The 24,497-nt window shown below is 42.8% G+C and overlaps 2 protein-coding genes across 2 annotated transcripts in view; both read left to right on the top strand.

The window, feature by feature from the left end:
* The first annotated feature begins 8,259 nt into the window (after nt 1-8,259).
* LOC117550252 lies at nt 8,260-9,883 on the top strand. Its single transcript, XM_034222643.1, has 2 exons — nt 8,260-8,536; nt 9,246-9,883. Exons 1-2 carry the CDS (start codon nt 8,361-8,363, stop codon nt 9,706-9,708), a joined length of 639 nt encoding a protein of 212 aa, XP_034078534.1. The 5' UTR covers nt 8,260-8,360; the 3' UTR covers nt 9,709-9,883.
* A 3,591-nt stretch (nt 9,884-13,474) lies between these two features.
* LOC117551414 (regulating synaptic membrane exocytosis protein 1-like) overlaps nt 13,475-24,497 on the top strand; it is a 58,451-nt gene continuing 47,428 nt past the window's right edge. Inside the window, 3 exon segments of the mRNA XM_034224311.1 lie at nt 13,475-16,387; nt 16,390-16,432; nt 16,435-16,491. Of these exon segments, the coding sequence (XP_034080202.1) occupies nt 15,881-16,387; nt 16,390-16,432; nt 16,435-16,491 (607 nt within the window). The 5' untranslated portion in view covers nt 13,475-15,880.

The following is a 24,497-nucleotide window of genomic DNA, read 5'->3' as shown; positions in this document are numbered from 1 at the left end:
TAGGAATGATTACCTGCAGTTTACATTTTCTCTATGGAGCTCTTTAACTAATAATAATTATATGGGGGAAGTTTTCCACAGACATATACATTTGGGTATACATTACAGAGTGTACTGTGTTGTGTAAGTCAAATCTGTTGAAACAACTTATCATTTAATAGGACAATATCAACATTTAAGTGTTATTAACTGAATTGCTGCAAATAATAGTGACAATTTATGTTGCATTCAAATACAGTATTCATACTGTAATTACCTTTTAAGACAAAAGCTATTGAACGTATTGCCACAACAACCAATAGTTAACAACATAAACAAATCAAATAACTTTATTTTACAAATAGGCCTACTTTAGAACAAAACAACTTCAACTCTATTTCAAATAATATTAAAGATGGCATTACTGTGAATCTATTGCTACAAATAAACACCTACTATAAGTGTTATATTTTTTGGGACGATATACAGTAAATAGCTAGGCCAGGGGTGCCCAACCTTTTTTCAACCGAGAGCTACTTTTAAAGTTGCCAGTCTGCCGAGATCTACCAGTCCAAATAGAGAGGCGTAGCCATTACTGACAGCCTACTACCAGGTAAATAGTAATACACACTTGTACTTGTATAAAACTGACCTCTGTACGATTAATACTTCATAAAATACTGCAGATCCTTTATCTTACCTCTTTCTAATCTACACACATACAAGTATTTAACTGAAGTTACACAACAGTGTTGTTGATACAGAGTTGGAGTTTATTCACACGTCACATACTACAGTGGGTAATGTTTTCAAGAAACATTGAACAGTGCTGCCACATATGACACAGGGAAAAAGAAAATACTCTGAACCCTTTCTTTGCCATTATATAAAAATAGTGTTGCTACAAAGTATAAATGAGGCTTACTAATAAGACAACTCAGATCTGAAGTTACACAGAAATCTGCTGCCAAAGTGCAATAAATAAGACTAAATTAATAGAATCAAACCCTTTTTGTGTTGCATTTTAGTAGAGTATAAAAGAAATGCCTTTAAAATAGGATGCAAGCAACTCTAGTTTCTTAACCTGAATTGATAATAGACTATAATCAATTGAAGTTTGCATTATTATACCATTTTGTACAATAATTATAATGAATAAGTTCAAACAAACTAAAACTTACAGTTGATTAATAACGGTATCTAACTTGAGTTTTTATTATATCAAAAACCTGTTGAAATGCTACTGTTATTTTTACTGTCCCCCAAAAAGCGCGTCGGCAGCCTCCAGGAATGCTTCTTTCACAACTTTGCCGTCTTTGAAAGACTTCATGTGTTTCGCAAGAACGTGACACGATAAGATGCTATGGTAGCAGCCTTGCTCTTGTTGTTGGGCCTGGTGAAAATGGACTGCTGTGCATTTAGCTGTCCTTTCAGGCCCCTCCCCTTTTGGGAGCGTAGGGCAGAATTAGGAGGGAATTCCGTCTCGTATCGTTTGTGCACTGTTTTGAAATGCCGCTCCTAAATTACCCTTCTTCGATAAAACCACGCTCGCATTGCAGATGAGACAGATGGACTTTAAATTGGAATAGATAATAATCATCCTCCCACTCGGAGTGAAAATTCTATATTTTGGGATTTTTTGCTTCTGCCATAATTGCGGTCTGGTGTATGTGCGGACTGTCACTCCTGTTGCCACGGACAACGTCAGCGAACTAGTGCTGCCCACCAGAGGCTCCAGAGCAAGCCCCCAGGAAGTGCGCCGGACTCAGATGAAAATATTCGTGCTGGCCAAACGGCGGTACTACACTTCCGTTTGGTTGCCAGGCCCGGAAACACTTTTTCCCATTGACTTACATGGGGAAAGAGTGGTCTGTAACTCGTTGGATAATTTTTTTTAAACTAAATAAACTACCCAGTATGAACGTTTGTATAGCCCTTATTAAAAACATTCGTTCCTCAAGTTGTAAAAATGTGCTAATAACGTTATACTTAGAGTTATTTCCCTCTGCATTATGAACGCGCATCTAACCCACGGGACCGCGCCGCCCGGCACATTCATGTTACGTGTCCCGACCAATCAGAGCACACTGCTCACAGGGAGGGTGGGGGCTGGAGCTATTGGAGCTATTGGAGCTACAACGAGCCGTTAAAGGCAGAGAGTGAAATTCAGTGAATACACGTAGTTTACAGAGATGCTGTTTGAGAAACCAATGTGAGTTGCGTTTATCTTTACCCATGGATGCACAATAAGAACGGACCCATATCGTCTTACTGCCATCCCACGGAGCTGTAATAATGGATATATTGCACATGTTTGCTGTAATTCATTATCATACTACATGGGCTGTATGATTAAATCTTGTACCGTAAATGTTGTATTAAATAAAGTTAATATTACCGACATTATTAACGTCCCTGTAGCTTCGTATTGCACTAAGAAGCTTATTGCACTGTATATAAATATATATATATATTAGTGCTGGGGGGAAACGATTATTTTGAAAACGATTAATCGGGCGATTATTTGATCGATTAGTCGACTAATCTAACGATTATTTTTCTGTTGTTCAATTCATAAAAAACGTAATGTAAAAAAAACGTAATGTAAAATTTTTTTTTTCACGATACTGTGTCTCAGGGGATCTTAATATTTAAGAACCTATTAATATGTTATACCAGATTAACGGTAATAATCTCAGCTAACTGACGATACAAACCATGTTTACCAAAACAAAACACAAGTCTCATAAGAAGCATCTAAATTACCCCTGAGCGAAAAATGCTAACGGACATTGGCACAGAACTCAAGATAAAAGTACCCTTATTACTTATCGTAGCTGCACATACAATATATCCGATTAAAGCTGAGACTCCACAGATTATGTAGGTATATAGTATCATCACTGAGTGATCCGGACTCGCGACAGGGGAAGCAAATACAGTCATCACAACACGTACCTTCACAGAGCTTCTCGGGAGATCGTCTCACACCACCGTAATCTGATCAAAAGACGTGTTCAATGGCAATACAATGAGAAAAAACGCGGCTGAATCGGTTAATCCATAGGTTTTTAACGTCTATGTATAAAAAAATGATTGAATTTATAATCCATAATTCCATTTTATGTAAAATCGGAGAGCAAATGCTAGCTGCTAATGGTAGCCACCACAGCTAGCTGCTGCTTCTGCTAGGCTATGCAGCAGTCTCAGTGAGATATAAATATATAAATATCTTTGCGTTTTGGACTAACTTTAAAATATTCCCATGCTTTTGAAGACCTAGGGCGAGATGTTTTCGTTTGGGGGCTTCGTGCGCAATCCTGTGAGGAGGAGGTGGTAGCCGTTTCAGTCTCCATTGTGTTTGAAGTGCGATTGCGAACTGCTTGTTGCTTTGGGTGACCCACGTGTGTGTAGCGACGCGTCGACGCGGAAATATGTCGTCGACGATATTTTGAAGTCAGCACTAATATATATATATTAGTGCTGTTAAAATTATCGCGTTAACGGCGGTAATTAATTTTTTGAATTAATTGCGTTAAAATATTTAACGCATTTAACGCATGTGCAGAATGGCCCGCCCCATACGTGCCACCAGTGGCAGCGCCAGGGTATGGCTGGGGTAGGCTACACCCATACCAAGAAATGGCTTAGCCCCACCATGAAAAATGATGTTAAAGGAAGCAAATAAAGTCTGCCAACTCGCGCGGAGTAAATTGCACAGACAGCAGTTAGTAAGATTGATTTCAGTAGCCACGGTTTTGAAAACTTTTGTCACGTAGTGATCGTCTTCTCAATAGAACATCTTTGATAACGGCGTGGTGTTGTTGCAGGAAGTCCCGACGGAGAATACTTTTGCTGTAGTACAGGGGTGCACATAACTGGTACGCAGGTTATGTGCGTAATCTCTCTGAAATGCGTACCGTCACTTGTGTCACAAAGCGCATTTGCGTACCGACGTACTTGTGAAGCTTTTCCAGAAGGCGGTTAGATCACCGGACGACAGAGTCGGTCTCCGTGTGCACAGACAGGGCTGCTGTTAACGTCGGTCTGTACAACGGAATTGTGCCAAAACTACGCCAACCAGCTACGGAGGGAGACTCCCCCCCCCTTCACTGGAGAACTGCGCTAGAACAGCTGATCATAACGTTCACACTCTGTGGTCACGAAGTACTCCACTAGCCCCCCCCCCCGTCGACTTTCCTGAAGTACTCCCCCGTTGATAGAAATCAACACGTTGTAGTGCCATGAAAAGAGAGTCGGAGGCGGTGTATTAAGAATGGAGTTCCAATCTTTATTATCCATTACTTTCAGAGAGGTTAACACATGCACTGCTCTGCCTGATGAGCTAGCAGGAATGGCAGCTAAAGCTACAGGTGTTCCCCACTAAAGGGTCCGTGTGGCAACACAATAAGCAAGGTGAATTATGTCCAATAACGTGTCACCACACAAGCCCCCCCAGAATTCATACTAAACAAAATCAGCATGGCGGGGAGGAACGACACGCCGACCCCCACGACTCCTGAGCACGGGAAGGGGAGGGACCGGAACAACAGGTCTTAAATCCGTGACAGGGGACGAGGCCGGGGGGCGGCCCCGTCGCGGAGGTCGAGCCAGCACCACAGGCTGGTCCAAGTCCAGGTGAGCAGCCTTCACCCGGTCCACCGAGACGTGCTCGGCCTTGCCACCCAGGTCGACCACCAGGTGCTTGTCCCCGTGCTCCAAGACCCGGAAAGGCCCATCATAAGGGGGCTGCAGGGGGCCTCTGTGCGCATCGTGCCGGATGAACATGTGCTCCGCCGAGCGGAGCTCTGCGGGAACCTGGGACACCTGAGTACCGTGCTGAGTAGTAGGGATCGGAGCAAAGGCCTCAGCGGCGTCACGCAGGAAAGCCCGCTGGGCCGACGCCGACCAGGGAGCCGATGCATTTGGGAGGAAATCCCCCGGAACTCTCAGCGGCTGACCGTAAAACCATCTCCGCTGTAGAACACTGCAGATCTTCCTTAGGTGCGGTCCTCAGGCCCAGCATCACCCAGGGCAGCTTGTCGACCCAGTTACCGTCCGTAAGGCCGGCCTTGAGGGCCGCCTTCATGGAGCGATGAAAGCGCTCGCAGAGGCCGTTAGCCTGAGGGTGGTAAGCGATAGTCCTGTGCAGCTTAACCCCCAAACCGCCTGCCACAGCGTTCCAGAGCTCGGACGTGAACTGAGAGCCCCTGTCTGAGGAAATGTCTGACGGGGTGCCAAAACGACACACCCACGTTGCAATGAAGGCCTGGGCAACGTCTGCGGCTGATGTGGAAACGAGCGGAACCGCCTCCGGCCAACGGGTCGTTCTGTCCACCATGGTGAGGAGGTAGGAAAACCCCTGAGAGGAAGGCAACGGACCAACCAGGTCAATGTTGACGTGATCAAACCTCCTCTCAGGCACCAGGAAACGCTCCAACGGGGCCTTCGTGTGGCGGTGCACCTTAGCGCGTTGACTAGCCACGCACTCCCTGGCCCAAGTCCTCACGTCCCTTTTCAGTCCTTGCCAAACGAACTTCGCCGCTACCAAACGCACCGAAGGTTTAACGCCGGGTGTGACAGGCCGTGCACAGCCTCGAACACAGGACGCCTCCAGCTGGCAGGGACGACAGGCCGCGCCAGGCCCGTAGAGACGTCACACAGGAGAGTAATGCCCGCGTCGCCGAACACCACGTCCTCCAAGCGCAGCCCCGCACTCTCTGATATATTAACGCTTGGTTGACGTTAAGGCATCAACCAAACGCCTATTCTTAACGTCCACTAAGAGTCCATGAGCACACAAAAAATCCGCTCCGAGGAGGGGAAAAGAATGTCCGCTGTCACAAAATCCCAGCTGAAACGCTGTCCTCCGATGCACAAACACATAGGCCTCACGCCGTACGTGCGAATGGGACTGCCGTTAGCCATCGTCAATCGCGGTCCGTGCCCCCCACGGGCGACGTCTTCACTCACGCTGGAACTACGCTCCGTTGAGTGCCCGTGTCACACAGAAACAAGCTCCCCGAAACGCTGTCACTGACGAAGAGGAGCCTGCACGTGCCGCAGACGCTCAAAGCCACTACTGAGCGCCGGCCCCTCCGTTTCCCGGGGGTTTGTAGCTGCACGGAGCGATGCATCTCTTCGCCCTTGTCCCGAAACGTGCGTGGTAAACGCACTCTCCGGCGTCTCCACGCCGGCTAGCCACAGCCGTGTCCGGCCTCCGCCACGCTTTCTTGACTGCCGGTGGGCCGCTGAGCGTCGCGGCTAACGTCTCTGCCCCGGGCTGTTGCGTAGCCAGGAAAAAACGATCCGCTTCCTCAGCCAAAGCACGGGGCTCCGTGACAGGCGTGTTGGCCAGCGCCGTCTGTACCCGGGGAGGCAAGTGACGCAGGAAAATCTCCGTGAATAAAATCCGGGGATCTTCCCCCCCTAGCAGATTTAGCATTTTCTCCATTAGCTGGGATGGCTTGCTGTCTCCTAGGCCTTGAATGTCAAGTATCTCGCGGGCTCTCTCCTTAGCAGATAAGCTAAATGTCTTAAGGAGAAGGGCCTTAATCGCCTCATATTTGCCATGATGTGGGGGGGCTGCGATGAATCCCACCAACCTGGACGACGTGGAGCTCCCCAGCGCTGCTACCACATGGTAGTATTTTAGGTCCCCGTCACGGACCTGTCGGCAGGTGAAATGTGCTTCCACGTGTGCGAACCATGCCTCCATGCCGTGCTCCCAGAATTCCGGCAGCTTTATGAAAACATCGCGCTCAGCCATGTTCGTTAATTTTCCGGAAACTTTCTCGGAAAAGTCAGGGTCACCAGTGTAGTGCCGTGAAAAGAGAGTCGGAGGCGGTGTATTAAGAATGGAGTTCCAATCTTTATTATCCATTACTTTCAGAGAGGTTAACACATGCACTGCTCTGCCTGATGAGCTAGCAGGAATGGCAGCTAAAGCTACAGGTGTTCCCCACTAAAGGGTCCGTGTGGCAACACAATAAGCAAGGTGAATTATGTCCAATAACGTGTCACCACAACGTAATGAATTAAGACCCCACGGTTTGATGATTGATAGGTGTGTGGGTTGTCTTTCATTTTGACACGCAGAAAAATGTTATAATAACATAGATACTGTATGTTAAATGGATATATCCGCCTTCTTTCATTTATCTTTCCATTCCCACAACAATATGCATAAATAAATGGCATATTTTGGACATAGTTCGAATGGTGATTAATCATGATTAATAACTTTTTAAGCTGTGATTAATCTGATTAAAAATTGTAATCGTTTGACAGCCCTAATATATATATATATATATATACAGTGCAATAATTATTTCATGCTAAATGAAGCTCTGTTGGATATCACTAGATCCTGTTACAGCGTAATATAAGTACATAACGATTGATGTGTACATTAGCATCATTACTAGCTAGCCGCTAGCTGCTAACTGCCGCCTCGTTCATATCAAATCCATGATAACAACAACCCATTACCATGCTGTCATGAACGCGCGGTGCTGTTTCGTGTACGCAAATTGACGTGCTTGATGTGAACGAGCATTTTGGTTAAAGTTGTGCATGCTCTATGAGTGCACATACGGGTACTTCTCAGGCATGCTGGGTAATCTGTGACGTTTCACTCTCTCAAAAGTTGGGCCATTTGATCATCATGCGCTAACGAGCAGCTCTCATAGGAATGAATGAGGCCCCGCCTCCCACGCTGTATCCAGTTCTTATTATACATCCATGCTCCAGAGCCCTATCTCTCTAGGGCTCTGCTGCCCACCAGCCACGCCCCGACACATGGGGTCACGCCAATCACAGCGCTTTGATGCGTTCAAGTGCATTATTCTGGCACAGGAAGATTATGTTATATACAGGGGTGGGGGGGGGGGTGCTAGTGTGGAGTACTTCAGGAAAGTCGACGGGGCGGTCAGTGGAGTACTTCGTGACCACAGAGCGTGAACGTTGTGATCAGCTGTTTTAGCGCAGTTCTCCAGTGAAGGGGGGAGTCTCCTCCGCAGCCGGTTGGCGTAGTTTTGGCACAATTCCGTTGTACAGACCGACGTTAACAGCAGCCCTGTCTGTGCACATGGAGACGGTGATCCTACCGCATTCTGGAAAAGCTTCACAAGTACGTCGGTATGCAAATGCGCTTTGTGACACAAGTGACGGTACGCATTTGAGATTGTTGCCGCGCATGCGTACCTGCGTACCAGTTATGTGCACCCCTGGTTATATAGGATAACTGGTTCGGCACCCCTGAGCTAGGCCTACATACAAAATGTTTTAAAGAGTGACCTCATCAGGTCAGAGGTCGATCCGTCAGATAAGCAGCAGGACACGCGCAAGTCCAAGCATTGTACTTGATTACTTTATCCAAAATGTCCACACGTTTCAACAACCTTCGAATTTTTCTGGACAATATATCTGAAAACCCCACATGGGATGAATGCTACGCCGTCCGCCACACCGAGAGGCGGTTTGAATACAGTACTACTGACATGCAGAATTCTCCAGGGGTATCACGGAGTGAGTCACCGAGGGAGCTGGGAGAAATGTGAGTTTGTCAACGCACATTTCCAGTGTGTTACATTTACCCACAACAGGTGGAATTGACGTTTTCGTAATTAAGTGAAATGACTGCATGTTCTGGCTAGCTAGCAGTAGGCTACCTTCATCTACGCATGTTTTTTTTAAGTAAACGCCACCGTTATATTATTAGCGTCACGTGGCTCTTTACAGTTGTGTAAAGTAACTAATTAGATTCACTGCAGTACTGTTCTCATGTACAATTTCAAGCAATTTGTACTTTATTAAGTATTTATATTTGTTTTTGCTACTTTGTACTTCTCTTCCACTACAATTCAGAGGTATACAATGTACTTTTACTCCACTACATTTAGTTTATTTCTTTATTATCTTTTCATTAATAATTAGTATTAATGATGGGAAATAGAATCAACACTTTAAAGGTCTTGACACCTTGAGTACAATTCACAAGCTACCCTGCAGTATACAAAGTCATTACAACTAGCTGCACCTTTACCAGCTTTGATAACACTTACATGATCAATAATTATAATTAAAACATATAATATATTATTCTGAAATGGACCAATCTGCATAATGAGTACTTTTGGTACTTTAAGTATATTTTGCCTGCATTTATTTTTGTCGTAGCATATGAAGAAGTTTCTTGTTGCAATGCCAGTTACAGTTTTATATTAAATTAAATTCCTGCCTTTCCGCCTTGCCTGTATGTTTAGTTTCAGTCCAGATGAGAAGGATCCTGTAGATACAAAGGAAGAACAATTGTTGTTTCCTGCACCTTCTCCCCCTGCAACATCACCCCAAAGAAGTCCACGGGCCAGGGGAGCTGCTGCATCAAACTACTACAGAGAAAACTGTGGTTTCAGAAGACCTGTTTCCGGGCAATGCAGGTTTGGCTGCCACTATTGTAGCCGAAGGGGATACATACGAAGGAGGTACCCGGCATGGAGCAAACCAAAGATATACAGGCCAAGCGGAACATCATGGAATCACCTTCCTGTGGTCATCAAGCCCACCAAGTGGTACCAGGTTGTTGGGAATGTGCAGTGCAGCCTGTGCAGAGACCGGGGGAAGCGCCAGAAGACGTCTTGGATGTGCCAGAGTTGCGAGGTTCCGCTGTGTCTGATGCCATACAGGAATTGCTTCACCGAATGGCATGAGCACAGAGGAACGGCATAATAATTGTGTTCATTCTATGTTAAATTCTAAGTTCTCTTAACTTTCATTATTCCAGTTACCTTGTGAGTTGCTGACTTTGTATTGCAGAATATGGATATGGTGTTTACAAGACACCTTTTTGTTTGGAGAAGGCAAAGTTATATTATTATATACATATTCCCAATGTGGTTATATATGTTAGGGAGAACAATATATTGCTTTGTTAATGTTTTTTCTAAATAAATGATTGAAGTCATGTGGTTTGTTTTGGCTTTATTTCTATAATAGACCACTGTAATTTTGGAAGGCTAACTTTTTGTAGGGAATGAGTAACTTTAAAAAATATGTGTGATTAATTTATCTGCACAATATATTATAGATTCATCTTTTTAATTGCTGACTGTTTTTTCAGTCAGTCCATCTCCAAACTCCAAGGGTCTGATGTCAACATTTTCTGGTATTTTTGCATGAAACATTTATGACAATTGATTATCAAGAAATGTGCAGGTTATTTGTCAGGTGGGCTAGGACATTTCCGATCAATACTAACCCTTTATTATTAACAATTGCCCCATGAGATGCTGCTTTTCAGTGCTGCTTATTTTTTGTGGTAATGTTTTACCAACATTCCTGGTATAATTCACTAGTAAGAGCTTTTTTTCTTTCAGTATTGCCAAGTAACATTATTATTTACTGTCACACTACTAACTCTGACAAAGGGAGGTCATTGAATCATTTTCAACTGGAGTCTCCTAATGTTAAGTGTCAATGTATAAGGTGCAGCTAGTTTTAATGACTTTGTATACTGCAGGGTAGCTTGTTAATATTTACACAAGGTGAAACTAAAGTATTTTTAAGTGTTGATTATATCTCACATCATTAATCCAAATGTGCAAAGTAACTAAAGGTACAAAGGAGCAAAACATTGAAATACTCAAGTAAAGTATGAGTACCTCAAATTACTTTTCACCACTGCACACAGCACCCTTAGAGCAGTGTGGGGTCTGGTGCCTTGCTCTAGTCTAGGGCAATCCTCTTGGTCATTCAGGGACTTTAACTTGCTAATTCTACACCACAAAATAAATCTCTGTCATGAGTGGGATTTAGACCCCAGCCTCCAGAAGTCCCTTTAATCAGGTAGGATTCAACCCTTGAGCCTTACGCTTTAGAAACCAACGTGAATGGAGACAGTTACGGAAATGGCGAAGGCTCCCTCCCGTCAGATGGAGGGAGTAAATACAGCGGCAAGCTTTGGGACGGCCTCCCCCTCTCCGGCAGAAACAGGAAATTCCGTAATTGTATGTAACAACGGTTTCAAATCAGCATCTCTTTGACAAAAAAATAAAAATGAATAACTAAAATAAAACTCCAAACATCTTTAATTAGTTTTAAACCTGATGTTTATAAGCTTAATTTTTGCAACGGTCTGTAAATATACACAACTTTATAATAAAATGCACACATTTACCTTTTTCTAGACTAAACACAGGTATGATCCTAAGTTAAAAACATATGAGGTTATCATGAGGTTGTTAACATCGCAGTTTATCAGTGGATGTTTGCTGGAACTACTTAAATAGCGTGTTTCCTGACGGACGGACACAGCGTGACTCCGGTCAGGTAGAGACCGGTCTCCAGTCAGCACCGCTGCAGACTCACTGTTTGATAGCTTGATAACCCACTCCCCTCCACACTCGTTGGTTTGGAACAGCACTTAATGTGGCGGACCCACATTTTCCCTCTCTCCCTGGTGGTGCCGGGGTGTTTGGCAGGATAAATATAGCTGCGTTGGTGTAAAGCTGTTTTCTCCTCAGCTTTTAGCTTTAATCAAAAGCAATCTGGAGGAGGAAGAAATGGAAGAGGGAAAGGGGGCTGAAAGAGGGAGAGCAGGATGAAGGGGGGGGGGGGGTGGAGAGAGAGAGAGTGTGTGTGGAGGGTGGCTGATGCCAGAGTGTTTTTTTTAGCTCGCTTTAAAGAGTCATTGGGGAGTGTTCAGGAGTAACGAGAACCCTGGAGGCTGGAGGGAGGGACTGCATCCCCCCCGAAAATATGAGAAGTAGTGCTGCGTATTGGGTGACTAGGTGCCAACAAGCCACATGTAGGACAAAGTGTATGTTTGTACGGTACAATACGGGAATACTACTGCGGTGATAAGAGTTAGTTGAGATTTAAATACAAAATCCAACCAACCCTGAAAAAAAAAAAAGTGTCCAAATTATGCAAGTAAAACAATGAATATATTCTGTTTGAATGGATTTGTTTTCCACAAACACAGCCGTATTCTTTGCAATATCTGAGTCTGGAAAAATTGCCACATTTTTCTTACAGGCTGCTGACTTGATTGCTCAGTGTGTTAAATGTTGGTTTTTCAGACGCTGTTGCTTCATCGTTTTTGTAATCGTCTTTTGGTTTCAGGAGGAATCTACCCGCATAGACCAACATTTAGCTTCATGAGCCAGGCGTTTCTTGTGAGTTTTGCATAGTGTCGCTTCAAATCATATTCACCTCCATGCGTGATTAAAAAAAACCTCTGCAAATGTCTCAACAATTCTGAGAATCGCCCTCCACCGGCCACACCCATAAGTACACTTCTTTGTTGAATGATTGACATCTGACACAGCTAATGGCGATGGGCCTTTCTTTGATGTGGGATGTGGCAGTGCAGTCCTTCAAACTATTTGTCTTTAACTTGGAGACAAAAGTGCATGAATGGTGAATAATTCCAGATAAAATGCATTTAACTGTCTGCTCTGTTTCTAACGTATCAGACAATGTGTTGATACACACACTGATCTGAAAGCTCTGAAATGTGGACACTCAGCTGTAGTGAGTGAACACAGCCAATGTATAGTCGATGTGCATATGTGTGATAGGACAAATAGAAAGAAAGAAAACGACAGATATTATTTGGCCGTGCAAATATCCTTCATTATTCAGTTGGCTCTGTACGCTTCATTTGGAGGCCAGAAGCAGCCCACAGTGAAAGCCAAGCTGCTCCCTGGTAACTGCCATGATGTTGATCTTAAAACGCTTCCACTAAAGCCTTCCTGGACCACACATTGGCAGCAATGAGGCTCTTTAGGAAGTAAATTGTTCCATTTCCTGTTTCAAAGTCATTGCGATGAAGCCGGGTGCCTGATTAGTGGTTGGCAGAGTTTGTGCTGAGATGGTTTTTACTACTGGCTGTTACAAAAGAATAGTTCCTTCCTGTTGGAAGCATTATACTGATATTAATGACAGCTGGTTTAATTTAGCTTGGACACATTAACTCTAATTGTGTAATAGAGTGGTGCAGGAATGAGTCCTAAAACCCAGAAATAAATAGGATTTTACCACTTCCAGTTTCCCCACCTCCTTTCGAAGTTCAACTTTGTTATGAATTCTTTTTTTTTTTGGAAGCCTGAAATAAGATAACAATGTTTAGAAATGTGTACTCATTTTCTACGCAAAATATCATCACATAATACCCCACTGGGAATGTCCAAAGATCCTATGTAACTTAAAAACAGCGGTTGCTAACAAGTGGCTAAATGAGGCTACTAAACATCATCACTAAAACATTATAAAAGGGATGTTAATATGTTGAGATTTACCTGCCTTGTCCGGGGAGCCCTTGAGCCCTGGCGATATCCTTCTGGGTCCATCTACAAAATATCTCACTACTGCTCCACTCTACTCTCTGTCATGTTATGTTAACATGAATGTGCCATTATCCTATAGGAAACCTGTGTCCCAACACGTAGCTGTAAATGTAATCTCTACCCATGTTCCTTCTCAACCAGGTGATCTGGTGTGTAATAACTGCCGGAAGCAGCAGGAGATCCTGACCAAGCCAGGCGAGTGGTTCACAGGTCCGGATGGGAACCCTGCTGGCCTCGGGGCAGCCGTCATGCGAGCCGTCTGTGTGCCAAAAGCTTCGGTCTCGCTCCCAAGCGCCCTCCACAATCCAAGACCCCAAAGGACCCCACGCCCCTGGGACCGAACCTGGCATCGACCCCCCGATCCCGCAGCGAACCACCACGCGAGACACGTAAGCTGAAGCAAGACTGAGACGGAAACCTTATATCATCAATCAATACAGCTTTATTTGTCCCTTAAACACTGTAACAAAATAGTCATTCCAGATATCAATTTAATTAGAGACAAAAAACGCCAGAATAACCTTATATGAATTTTGGCATCCTCAGTGCTATTTATAGGTCTAGCCCCAGAACACAATGGACCCTACAAATTCCATAATGCAACTGAATAGCGTCATTCTGAATTCCCTCCCTGCCTAGTCTGCCTTGCATCTTTCAAAACCTAGCTCAGAAAGAAGCAGTCTCCAAACCACAGTGACATCAATATGACATCAATGAGGTTTGACTTTCTCACAAATACATGATTATACAAGGCAGAATAGGACCAACCATGACAAAGTGACTGTGATATGTGAAATTGGTGGAGTGCCCCTTTAAATTGCAGCCTCTCAGCCATCAGAAAGAACTGTAGCCTTGATGAATATGTAAACATTTGCATTTCAAGCATTATCTCCTGCATTCTTCATCTGCTTCTTTTATGCAGTAGTGCATTCTATGTCTTAAGCAAGCAGTCTCTGAGTGTAATGGAAGAATGCAGCCGGTTCCAAAACACTGGATGGGGATGTGTTGTCACTCGTGACTCTCTATCAGTGGAAATATACAATCACAACATTGGTGTTTGCAAAGTATGAGTAAATATGTTTTAGATGAAAGTAGAAGCTAAAGGCAGTAACAGGGGCCTCTCACATAATGTCCTTAAGTAGATCTCATGTATTTTGCTGATACTAAATGCATAATAATGATGATTCGCATCATTCTCATGGCTATCGACATGATTCACACTGCAGTAACTTGTTATATAGGAGGAACCAGAGTCTCATGTCTCTCGTCCCAAGTCAAGACATGCTATTCCCAAGTCCAGACCCTATGGTCCAGACCCAGGCATTAAACGCAGATTTTTTGAGTTCTTTAAGTCAAATTTGACGTGAGTTTTTTCAACTGAAGAATGCTCTTGTAGATAACATTAGTTCATGGTTCCCTCCTGCAACTTGACTGGATGGATCAAACAAAATGGATCTTGGGAATTAAATGTCAACTTGTCAATATCAATGTTAGTTTATTTAGGTAATGAAGGGAGATTTGTTGATTTTAGGCTCTGGCCTCAAGTATTTTACAGTCAAAAGCCTCAAGTCCAAGTGATTCACAAGTTAAGTCCAAGTTATGTTGCAAGTAGTGGTGGAAGAAGTATTCAGATCCTTTACATAAGTAAAAGTACTAATACTGGATTGTTCAAATATTCCATTACAATTAAAAGTCCTGCACTGAGAATTGTACTTAAGTAAACGTTTTTAAGTATGAATAGGGACATGTAGTTCAAGTATTGGGAATAAAAGTACTCCAGAAAACATTTTGCAGAAAAAAACCCCCCAAAATATTAAACATGTAATAAAATATTGAAAGACAAAATCAGCAAATATTAACATTGGAGAAGCTGAAACTATGAAATGTTTTGTAAGAAAAAAAAATAAACAGTTTACCAAAATCACCTTTTGTTTTAGGTACTTAAATATAACGTATAGTTTAATCTGCATCAAAACATCGTATTTTTAAAAGTTCTTCATGTTTGCTGTAGTTTAAAAATCCCTAAAGTCACTAAATCTGAATAAAAAATGTAGAAGTACAGTACAAGGTAGAATATTTCCCTTTTAATTGAAGTCGAGTAGAATTATTAAGTTTCAGAGAAAGAAAGTACTCAAGCAAAGTACCACACATTTGTACTTGAGTACGGTACTTGAGTAAATGTACTAAGTAACTTTTCACCAGCGGTTGCAAATCGTTTTTGAGTTGATGTTAAAGTGCCCCCCCTCGCAGTCATCAAATTTGTGACTTGAGTTTGAGCCCATCATGTGGCTGGAGTCCACAGCTCTGTTGGTAACAAGGGCCATCAAAAACACTAACCTTCTTTGTAAGCTAATCTTACATCTACTATCCAAGCATGTAAATAAAGTATTCAATGATGTCCCTGAAAAGATACTGTTCTGTCTACAGTTCCCATTTATTATTTTCTCTTCCTCTCCATTATATATCGATTGATCTCCAGGAGAAATGGCCGGGGCGGAGCTGGTCGGGGGGAGCGGCGGGCGGTCCAGCCCAGGCTGCAGACCCAGGTCTCCATGGACCGGGACCTCCGGGGGGAGTCCAGAGAGCGCGAGGAGCCGGCGGCTGACCAAGGGACGCTCTCTAGAGCACGATCCTGTGGGAGAAGGTTTAAGACGGACAGAAGAGGGGGGCTACCACCACATGGATCACAGCGGGCCCCCCCTCGCAAAGCAGGGCCGGTCCCTCCTGGAGGCCGGGGTCACCCTGTGCCCATGCAGGGCCGTGGCATGGGTGTAGCAGGGGGGGAGGTTGGGGACGGTGTACGGCCCGGTAAGAGGACGGCGGGTGGGGTTGGAGGGCCACATGAACACACCCTTGCTCAGCAGCCCCCTCCCCCTGAACTCAGAGAGCCTCCTGGTTTGGGCCCTGGCTCGACCCCCGGCCAGGGGCCTGTAGGGAGACGGACCAAACGGGAGAAGGCTGAGAGCATGCTGCGCAATGATTCGCTGAGCTCTGACCAATCGGAATCACTGCGTCCGCCCCCTCCAAGACCCTACAAGTCGAAACGAGGGCTTGGGGCGGGGGGAAGAGGCAGACCAGCGTCAGCAGCTCAGAGGAGGAGGGGGGACCACGCCGGAGTACAGCAGCTGTGAGGATGCAGAGATTGAAAGTGTCAGCGAGAGAGGTGAGAGACCAAACCATCATCACTTTGTGTTGATTTCATCCAGGGGGGGTTTGAAAATATTGACTTCTGTCAGTTGAATGATTTGTTTATCTATCAAAAAACATGAGATATCTGAGGCAATTTGACTGTTATAAAATGTTGGAGAGTAATCACACCACTGCTTTATGGATGTTTCCTTCCTATTCTATCCTTACTGAGGTACTTTTGATGTGAACTAGAGGTCCACATTAAAATCTTATATTGATACCTTTCAAATCACATGTGCCGTCATAATCTAAAAACTTCTATAGAATCATCATACCTTACACTCTGTCTTTTGAGCCGTCTACTTCGTAGGGAATCTGGCTTTCATCAGCCTAAATGAATGTCCAGCAGTATTACACTATCCAGCGTCCTGACAGGAAATTGTAGAATTGGTGCACCAGAAGACATCATCACACTCAGATTTTCTTTTTTTAGATTTAAACTTTTAAAAATGTTGTCTATAGCACAACCATGCTTACCGACTTTCTGAGCATATATAATGTTGTCTCTTTTCCAGTGTAAAAACACGGCTGTCTACAATTAGAATGTAATGTGGAGTTTTTACACAGCTTATAGTCTATGGAAGGAAAATTGTCATTCATATAGACGAGACAAGCTGTGGGTTTATCTGTTTGGGCCATGTGGAAGCATTCTGGATGAACTTCACGGGCCATTCACCTCACCTGATTAGCTCCTAAATGCACACCGCAAAATAAGATACTGTTAGCAATTGCTAAGCTACTTACTGGAGAGACATTTTACTTTAACTGCGTGCTGATCAGTTTAAATAGAGTGTGCTAACTGTCCGAACTGAAAGTTAGCATCACAATGGCTCCCTCGATTAAAAACAAATCGTATTTTTCTCGTGGATTATGTGGCAACCACACAATACTTACATGTTTGTGTTCAGCAGGATAATCTCCACATATTAACACCACTTGCATAATCCTTGAAGGGTAAATTCAATAGCCAGAAGTACATTTCTAATTTGTATGTTATCCATTGCATTCTTCAGTGAAGGCCTTGAAAGACACCCGAGATGAATTCAAAAGCTCATCAAAGATGTCAGAATCCACTTCCACTCCTGTAGAATCCTTTAGCATCGAGAAAGTCAAACCTGGCAAATTGAATTTTGCCAGTACTGAAACAAAGGATAATTTGGACCATATCAAACTCACAAGTTAAACATACACACTGAAACTCTTGAAAGCAACTATGACGCAAGACACTTTAATTACCTCCTTGTAAGAATTCAGAGTAATTGTAGACATCCTCTACTTTTGGTACCCTGACCCATTTGCTCACACTCTTGTATTCGACAGGAACCAGAATGTCACCACCTTCAAAGGGAAAATGCTTATATAATCATACATATACACAGATATATATATATATACATACACCTATACACCCAACTATATATGTATATAAACAGTGTTGGGTGTAACGCGTTACAAAAGTAACATGGTTACAGTGATATATTACTTTTTTCTGTAACGAAGTAATGTGGGTAATATATTACCAGTTACAATGCTCAGTAACGCAGTTACAAAACATTTTAACCCGAAATTAAATGGTGTTTTGTTTTTTAAGAATGTACTAACATAGCGAGACATTCCGACACCAGACAAATTGTGCGGGTAGATTAGTAAACCCTGGTGTTTACCCTTCAAGCGTCGCGTCGGGATCTTCGGGGCAGTTGAATGTTATGCACCCTCTATTCAAAAGAGAACGGAGCGAAAAATACTAACAACAAAATTGTGTCAGGTGCGCGTGACCTGCTCCGCTGCGCGTGCATCATTTCCAAAGTGCTTCCACAGCAGTGACACACATCTGTGGATAATTATTATACGAAAAAGGTTAAAGCAACCATCCATCACTAACGCCAGCAACACTGCATCTACTGCAGATAGCAACAGGTCAGATGGGGACATCACGTTACCCTCCGTTGTGGACACTAGCTTTACTCCCGCCTGACTCGCCGCCCTCAACCCCGGAGCAGCAGTGTTCGTCGCCGAAACTACGCCGCCCCTCTGCGGCCCGCAGGTGCCAGGATACCACGGCAGAACAGAGCCTGCCCAGGTATATCTAAACAAGTACCCCCCGTGTACAGTGGGGTTAGGCGGTCATTTGCAGCTCGTGGTATAAAAATAGACAAGGGCTTCGGGTCTCTAAAAATATATGATTTGAAAAACTGTACTTGTATTATAATGTGACCCCAAATAAATAAAGAATTAAAAAAAAAAAAAATAGACAAGGGCTAGAATATTCACGTGAAAATAGTGCCATATTCTGCCATGCCTGTAGAAATGTTTGGTCAAACATAATGCATACAATAGCACAGATGCCTTCACCACGAATGGCTACAAAACTATCTCATATCCCAAGCTTATCAACAAGCTAATGTTGCAGCTGAAATGTTCTCCAGGTCACAAAGTCAACCTCACATGATGATGTGATACCAGTTTTCAAGGACAGTAAATATTCTCTTCCCAGAGTAATGATGGGACCAAGGTGATGATGTAGTAGGCTACATGGTTTTAATAATACTTGCCATTTCAAATGAGCTGGTTTAAATAATATGTGCCTTGATTTACAATATGTTCTCATTTGTTTTATCAGTACAGTTTGAAGCTTTTGTGCTTTTCTTTGCCATAGTCCACTTTGGACTATATTAAATTGTCAGAATTGCCACTTTTAACACACTTGAAATGTTCTCACTTGCTTGGTTTCAAAACATAACAAAGGCCATAATCTGTTCATGGGGACCATCAATGCTATTTTTCATTGCTGTTGCCGGCCACTGTTGCTCATATAAACCTACTACTGTTGCGCCCCCTGTAATCTCAGAGTCACCCTGAGTCATTTTGTTCTGGAACCGGGCCTGTACACGGCCATATACTAAACAAAATACAGAGCCATTCCGTGTCCTGTTATTGTTTACTTCCTGTCTGCCTTCTTCTGGTGATTTATCTGACGTCCAGCGCTCCGTCTTTTAACCTCTTTTGCTTTCTCTTTCTTGACCCTCCTTAGCAACCTTCATTATAGTCCTTGACAGTGGTCTGTACTGCTGTATTAACAACGTGTCACATGTTAAGAATTTAAGATCAGAATCGAGTATTCAACTAAGCCGTGTAATACAAGTTGTTAGTAGCCTTACACAGTTGTTATGCTATACCACATTGCCCTTCACTGGATGGATAATGAGCTGCACTAAACTACTACATTTTAGCATTAAAATACCTAGCCATTCTTTTGCGGTTATTTTGGTGAAAGTAACTAAAAAGTAACTAAAAAGTAGTGTAACTCATTACATTTCAGAGACAGTAATATTGTAATGCAACTTATTACTTTCAAAAGAGAGTAATAAGTAATATGTAATATATTACATTTTGGAAGTAACTTGCCCAACACTGGTTATAACAAACTACATTACTCCACGACGACAGCGCTTTGCTAAAGACGGCTAATGTTCGGCGTGGTGGCGTTTAGTAGTCTCATTTAGCCACTTGTGAGCAACGGTTGTCTCTAAGATAAATAATAGCTTCACCAGTGGGATATATACGATATATACTGACGTATTTCATGTCTCATAAAAACATGAAAAATCTTCAATTTGTCAAAAAACAATGATTTTGAGACGAGCTAACCATAAGCGCTACAATGCTGAAATCATATTATTGGGTGATTTAAATTGGGACTGGTTGAGGGATAAATCTTCACAGTTTAAGCAGGTTTGTGATTCTTTGAACTTAACTCAGCTTATTGATAGTCCCACTAGAATAAACCCTGCCAAACCCAATAACGATACCCTTATAGATGTCATTCTAACAAATGCAGCTCATAAGTTTGTGTCTGTTGGTGTTTTTCCTAATGATATCAGCGACCATTGCACTATTGCTTGCGTTAGGAGCACTAAGTTGCCCAAAGCCAAGGGCCTTATTGTGCTCAGACGCTGCTTCAAACACTTCTCTGAGCAGGCTTTCCTACACGATGGCGGAGGTTAAATGGCACTTCATAGCGTAATTAATTCCATCTGTCGATGTTGCCGTCCAATTTTTATTGATCACTTTTTATCGATTATTAATAGACATGCCCCCCTTAGAAAATTCAGAGTTAAGAATAGGAACACTCCATGGTTTACTAGAGAATTATCTGATCTAATTCATGATCGAAATAAGCAATGGTCCTTAGCTAGAAAGTCTAACACTAGTGATGACTGGCTTCTTTTTCGTGTCCTCAGAAATAAATGTTCAGCCCTTATTAAAAAAGCTAAAGCTGATTACTATCTGAGCTTAACCACTGATTGTTTTAATGACCATTCTAAGTTCTGGAAAACAATTAAATCACTTCAGAACAAGAAGGTTTCTAGTTTCCCAAAAAACTGAAGGTCAGTGATTCTTTTATTTCAGATTCAGATGGTATGGCTAATGCTTTCAATGCTCACTTCAAAAAGGCTGGTCACATTTTTGATGAGCAAAGTCATGACTCTCTAAATGGTCGTACTCACAGCCCTAGTCAAGAGATGAACTCCCCTTTTTTGATTTAGCTTATTTCTCGGTCTCTGAAGTCTTACAGGGTTTGCAATCAATTGATCCTAAAAAGTCTGCCGGGCCTGACGGCCTCGACCCGTTTTTTTTAAAAATTGCAGCTCAGATTATAGCACAACCAGTAACTGATATTTGTAATCTCTCCCTGTCCACTCACACACTGCCAGCTGTGTGGAAGCAAGCTCTGATATTGCCCCTCTTGAAAGCTGGTGATCCCACGAGTTAAATAACTATCGTCCTATCTCAAATCTTTCTGCGTTATCAAAGATTCTTGAGTCCCTAGTTTCTACTCAGCTAAAACTTTTTTTAAATTCACACAACATCCTTAACCCTATGCAATCTGGATTCAGATCAAAGCACAGTACTGTGACTGCCGGTCTGAAAGTCTTAGACGATATTAAGGCTGCTTTGGATAACAAATCTATATGTGTTGCATTGTTTATTGACCTAGCCAAAGCATTTGACACTGTAGATCACCACATTATGTCTAATGTTATGTTGATGTCTCGTTTGTCATAATTCCATTTGCTGGTTTCAGAGTTATCTAACCGACCGTACTCAATGCGTCAGGTTGGGTAGTACTGTCTCTGACCCTGAAGAAGGGAGTTCCACAGGGCTCTATTTTGGGGCCTTTGCTCTTTTTATTATATGTAAACAATATTTGTAATCAGATGCAATTTTCTACCTATCATATGTATGCTGATGACACTATTGTATACTCATGTGCTACTTCTCTGGATATGGCCGTTTCCAATTTAAAATCTGATTGGATCACGCTGCAGCATGCACTTCTTGATTCCAAACTGCTTTTGAACAGTAAGAAAACCAAAGCAATGCTTTTTGCTCCCAAGGCAGCGTCCTCTTGCCTCTCCATTGACACCCTTGATGGCGTCTCTGTTGAGTTTGTCGATACCTACAAATATCTTGGCTTTTGGTTGGACAGTAATCTGAAACACCATTGAAGTTCTAACTAAGAAATTGAAATTCACTCTTGGCTTCCTTTACAGACTTAAATGTTGTTTTTCAACTTCATCCCGTAAAAGGTTGGTCTCTGGCTTATTCCTGTCCCAGCTGGACTACGGTGATACCATTTATAGATTTGCCTGTCCCACTGTTTTGGCCAAACTTGACCCACTCTACCATGCTGCACTGCGTTATATATCAAATGCACCCTATAGGACTCATCATTGCAAACTGTATAGCCTAACTGGATGGTCCTCACTTAGTATGCGTAGGATGCAGCATTGGTTTTTATTAATGTATAAAGCCATTTTAGGTAAGCTTCCACTGTATATATGTGCCAGATTTGTTCCAGTTTGTGACTCTTACAACCTCAGATCCAGTGCCTGGATACGGTTCCAGGTTCCTGCTGTGCGGACTGAGGCTGGGAAAAGGAGTCTTTTTTATTATGGTCCTTGGTCTTGGAATGACCTTCAATCACGCCTCAAACTGAGGGCACTTGTCTCATAGCATGTTTTAAATTGAAGTTGTCTGAAGTCCTTACCACCAGCTGCTCTTGCAGTAATAAGTAGTGCACCTTTCTTACTGTCCTAATGTGCACAATGTAGTGACTGCTTTTTTGTCTTTTGTTTTCTTAGTTATGTCTCTGTATTTTATATGTTTGTGTTATGTGTTTGTGTAACGTTGCTGCTTCTTGGCCAGGTCAGCATTGCAAATTAGATTCTATCTCAATGCTTTTATCTGGTTAAATAAAGGTTAAATAAAATAAAAATAAAATGCTAACTCATTCCCGGGTTAAGGACTGTTCTTCTATCCTGCAACACTCCATACACAGCCAAGCTAGAGAAGAACACAAGGGAGCCAGCTTCAGTTTCTACAAACTGACAGGTAAAAATGCCAAGCAGGTAGGTGAAAAGGGACATAAAGAAAGTTAGGCAAACAAACACAGAATCTCCAGTTCATTAGCTAATACTAATTATATAGTTAAAAGATATTGCTATAAAAATAGTGATCAAATCCAGTTTATTTTACACTTATACACTACATTTTGGTAAACTTATTGCGACGTACAAGGTATGGAGCACTGACTTTTCGGTGCCTGTGTGATGGAACACTCCCACTTTAACACCATCACGGGAGGTGAATGTAAGAAGCTGCAGAGAACTGCTTAGGCTCAGTGTGCTGTCTTCATTCAGACTTGGATTTAGCAACGCTCTTTACTTAACTCTGGGGTTTACGAATAGAACCGGTAAGACTGCTCTGAAATAACCTTCTAATTCATGGAAAACCTTTTTTTATTTCTTTCCTATGAATCGGTTTATTAGAATGTCTAACATTACACACCATACTCGTTGAAAACCTTAAATTCCGAGAGGATTTCTTCTAGTTGTGTTTGCAGGAACAATGCCACTTGCTGCCAACTTCTCTAACTTCTATTTACAGTGCATGCAGCAGGCTGTAGCCAGCAGTCTGAAAGTCAAAGTGAGCATCTACACACAGTAGTGTGGTGTGAGCCTGTGTGTGTCATGTTGCATTGTTTTCAGCTTGCCCCTGAGGGGGGACCATCACACACTGAGAGTACATGTGTGTGCACGTTAGTGTGTCAGTGATGGGGCAGTTTGACCCCAGTTGATCAAAGGGTGAGCCATGTCCCCCAGCCTGAGAAACACACCACTGTCATGTTCAAGCTGGGTTCTGTCACGTCACTACTAACCATGCCAGGGCATTCTGGCTCACTGCTTTATATCCAACTGGGGCTTGTAGCATAAAAAGCTACATTAGCATAGTTAAGGGCGTGCGTCAACATTTCTTGGCAGAAGGTACTGGGAGCTGTTTCACCACCAACATAGACTCATATTTCGCCTGTTGCTGTCTATTATCAAATTGTTGCTACTTCTATTGGTTTGATATGTTTTTTACAAAAAAAATACAACCGTAAGCAAGAAACAGTTGATGCTTGACCTCATACTTTGTGTTAATGAGCTTGAGAAGGACAATCCGTAGGAAACACGCAATGATATAAAGCACAACCCTAACCACCAGCAACACTTAGCGTTGTGGTCATTGTCATGATATGTTCTGTCTTACATGAAGCTCAGGGTAGACAGACACGTCCAAAAACAAGCTTCCATTATCTTCTGTGCCGTCACAACCCATTTCAGCACTTCCATTTAAGTATAACCCTATGGGCATATTATTCGTTATCCTATCCACCATATTTTTGTGGTTGTATAAGTGATAATGTACAGTGACTCTCAGTAATAAGAAGAACCCTAACAGGGTTTGCTTCTTGGATCTGAACGATGGTTATATACAAAAAAATGTAAAACTCGACTATATTGATATAGCCTACTGTAAAAGGATTTTGTTGATTAAAAAAGATCCTATTGCGTACGAAACGGCTACAACTGCGGCGACAAATACATGATATGAATGACGGCAGCATGTCTTCAGGCACTTTAAATTGACCAG

This window comes from Gymnodraco acuticeps, unplaced genomic scaffold, assembly GCF_902827175.1.
Source record: "Gymnodraco acuticeps unplaced genomic scaffold, fGymAcu1.1, whole genome shotgun sequence".
Lineage (NCBI taxonomy): Eukaryota > Metazoa > Chordata > Actinopteri > Perciformes > Bathydraconidae > Gymnodraco > Gymnodraco acuticeps.
The sequence above is the reverse complement of the archived record's forward strand: the minus strand, read 5'-3'. Positions and strand labels throughout refer to the sequence as shown.

What these genes read in the sequence shown, in the direction of transcription:
- LOC117550252 (XM_034222643.1), top strand. Translation starts at nt 8,361, where the DNA reads ATGTCCACACGTTTCAACAACCTTCGAATTTTTCTGGACAATATATCT. An exon ending in CCGAGGGAGCTGGGAGAAAT is followed by an intron (nt 8,537 to 9,245) that starts GTGAGTTTGTCA and finishes CTGTATGTTTAG; the next exon opens with TTTCAGTCCAGATGAGAAGG.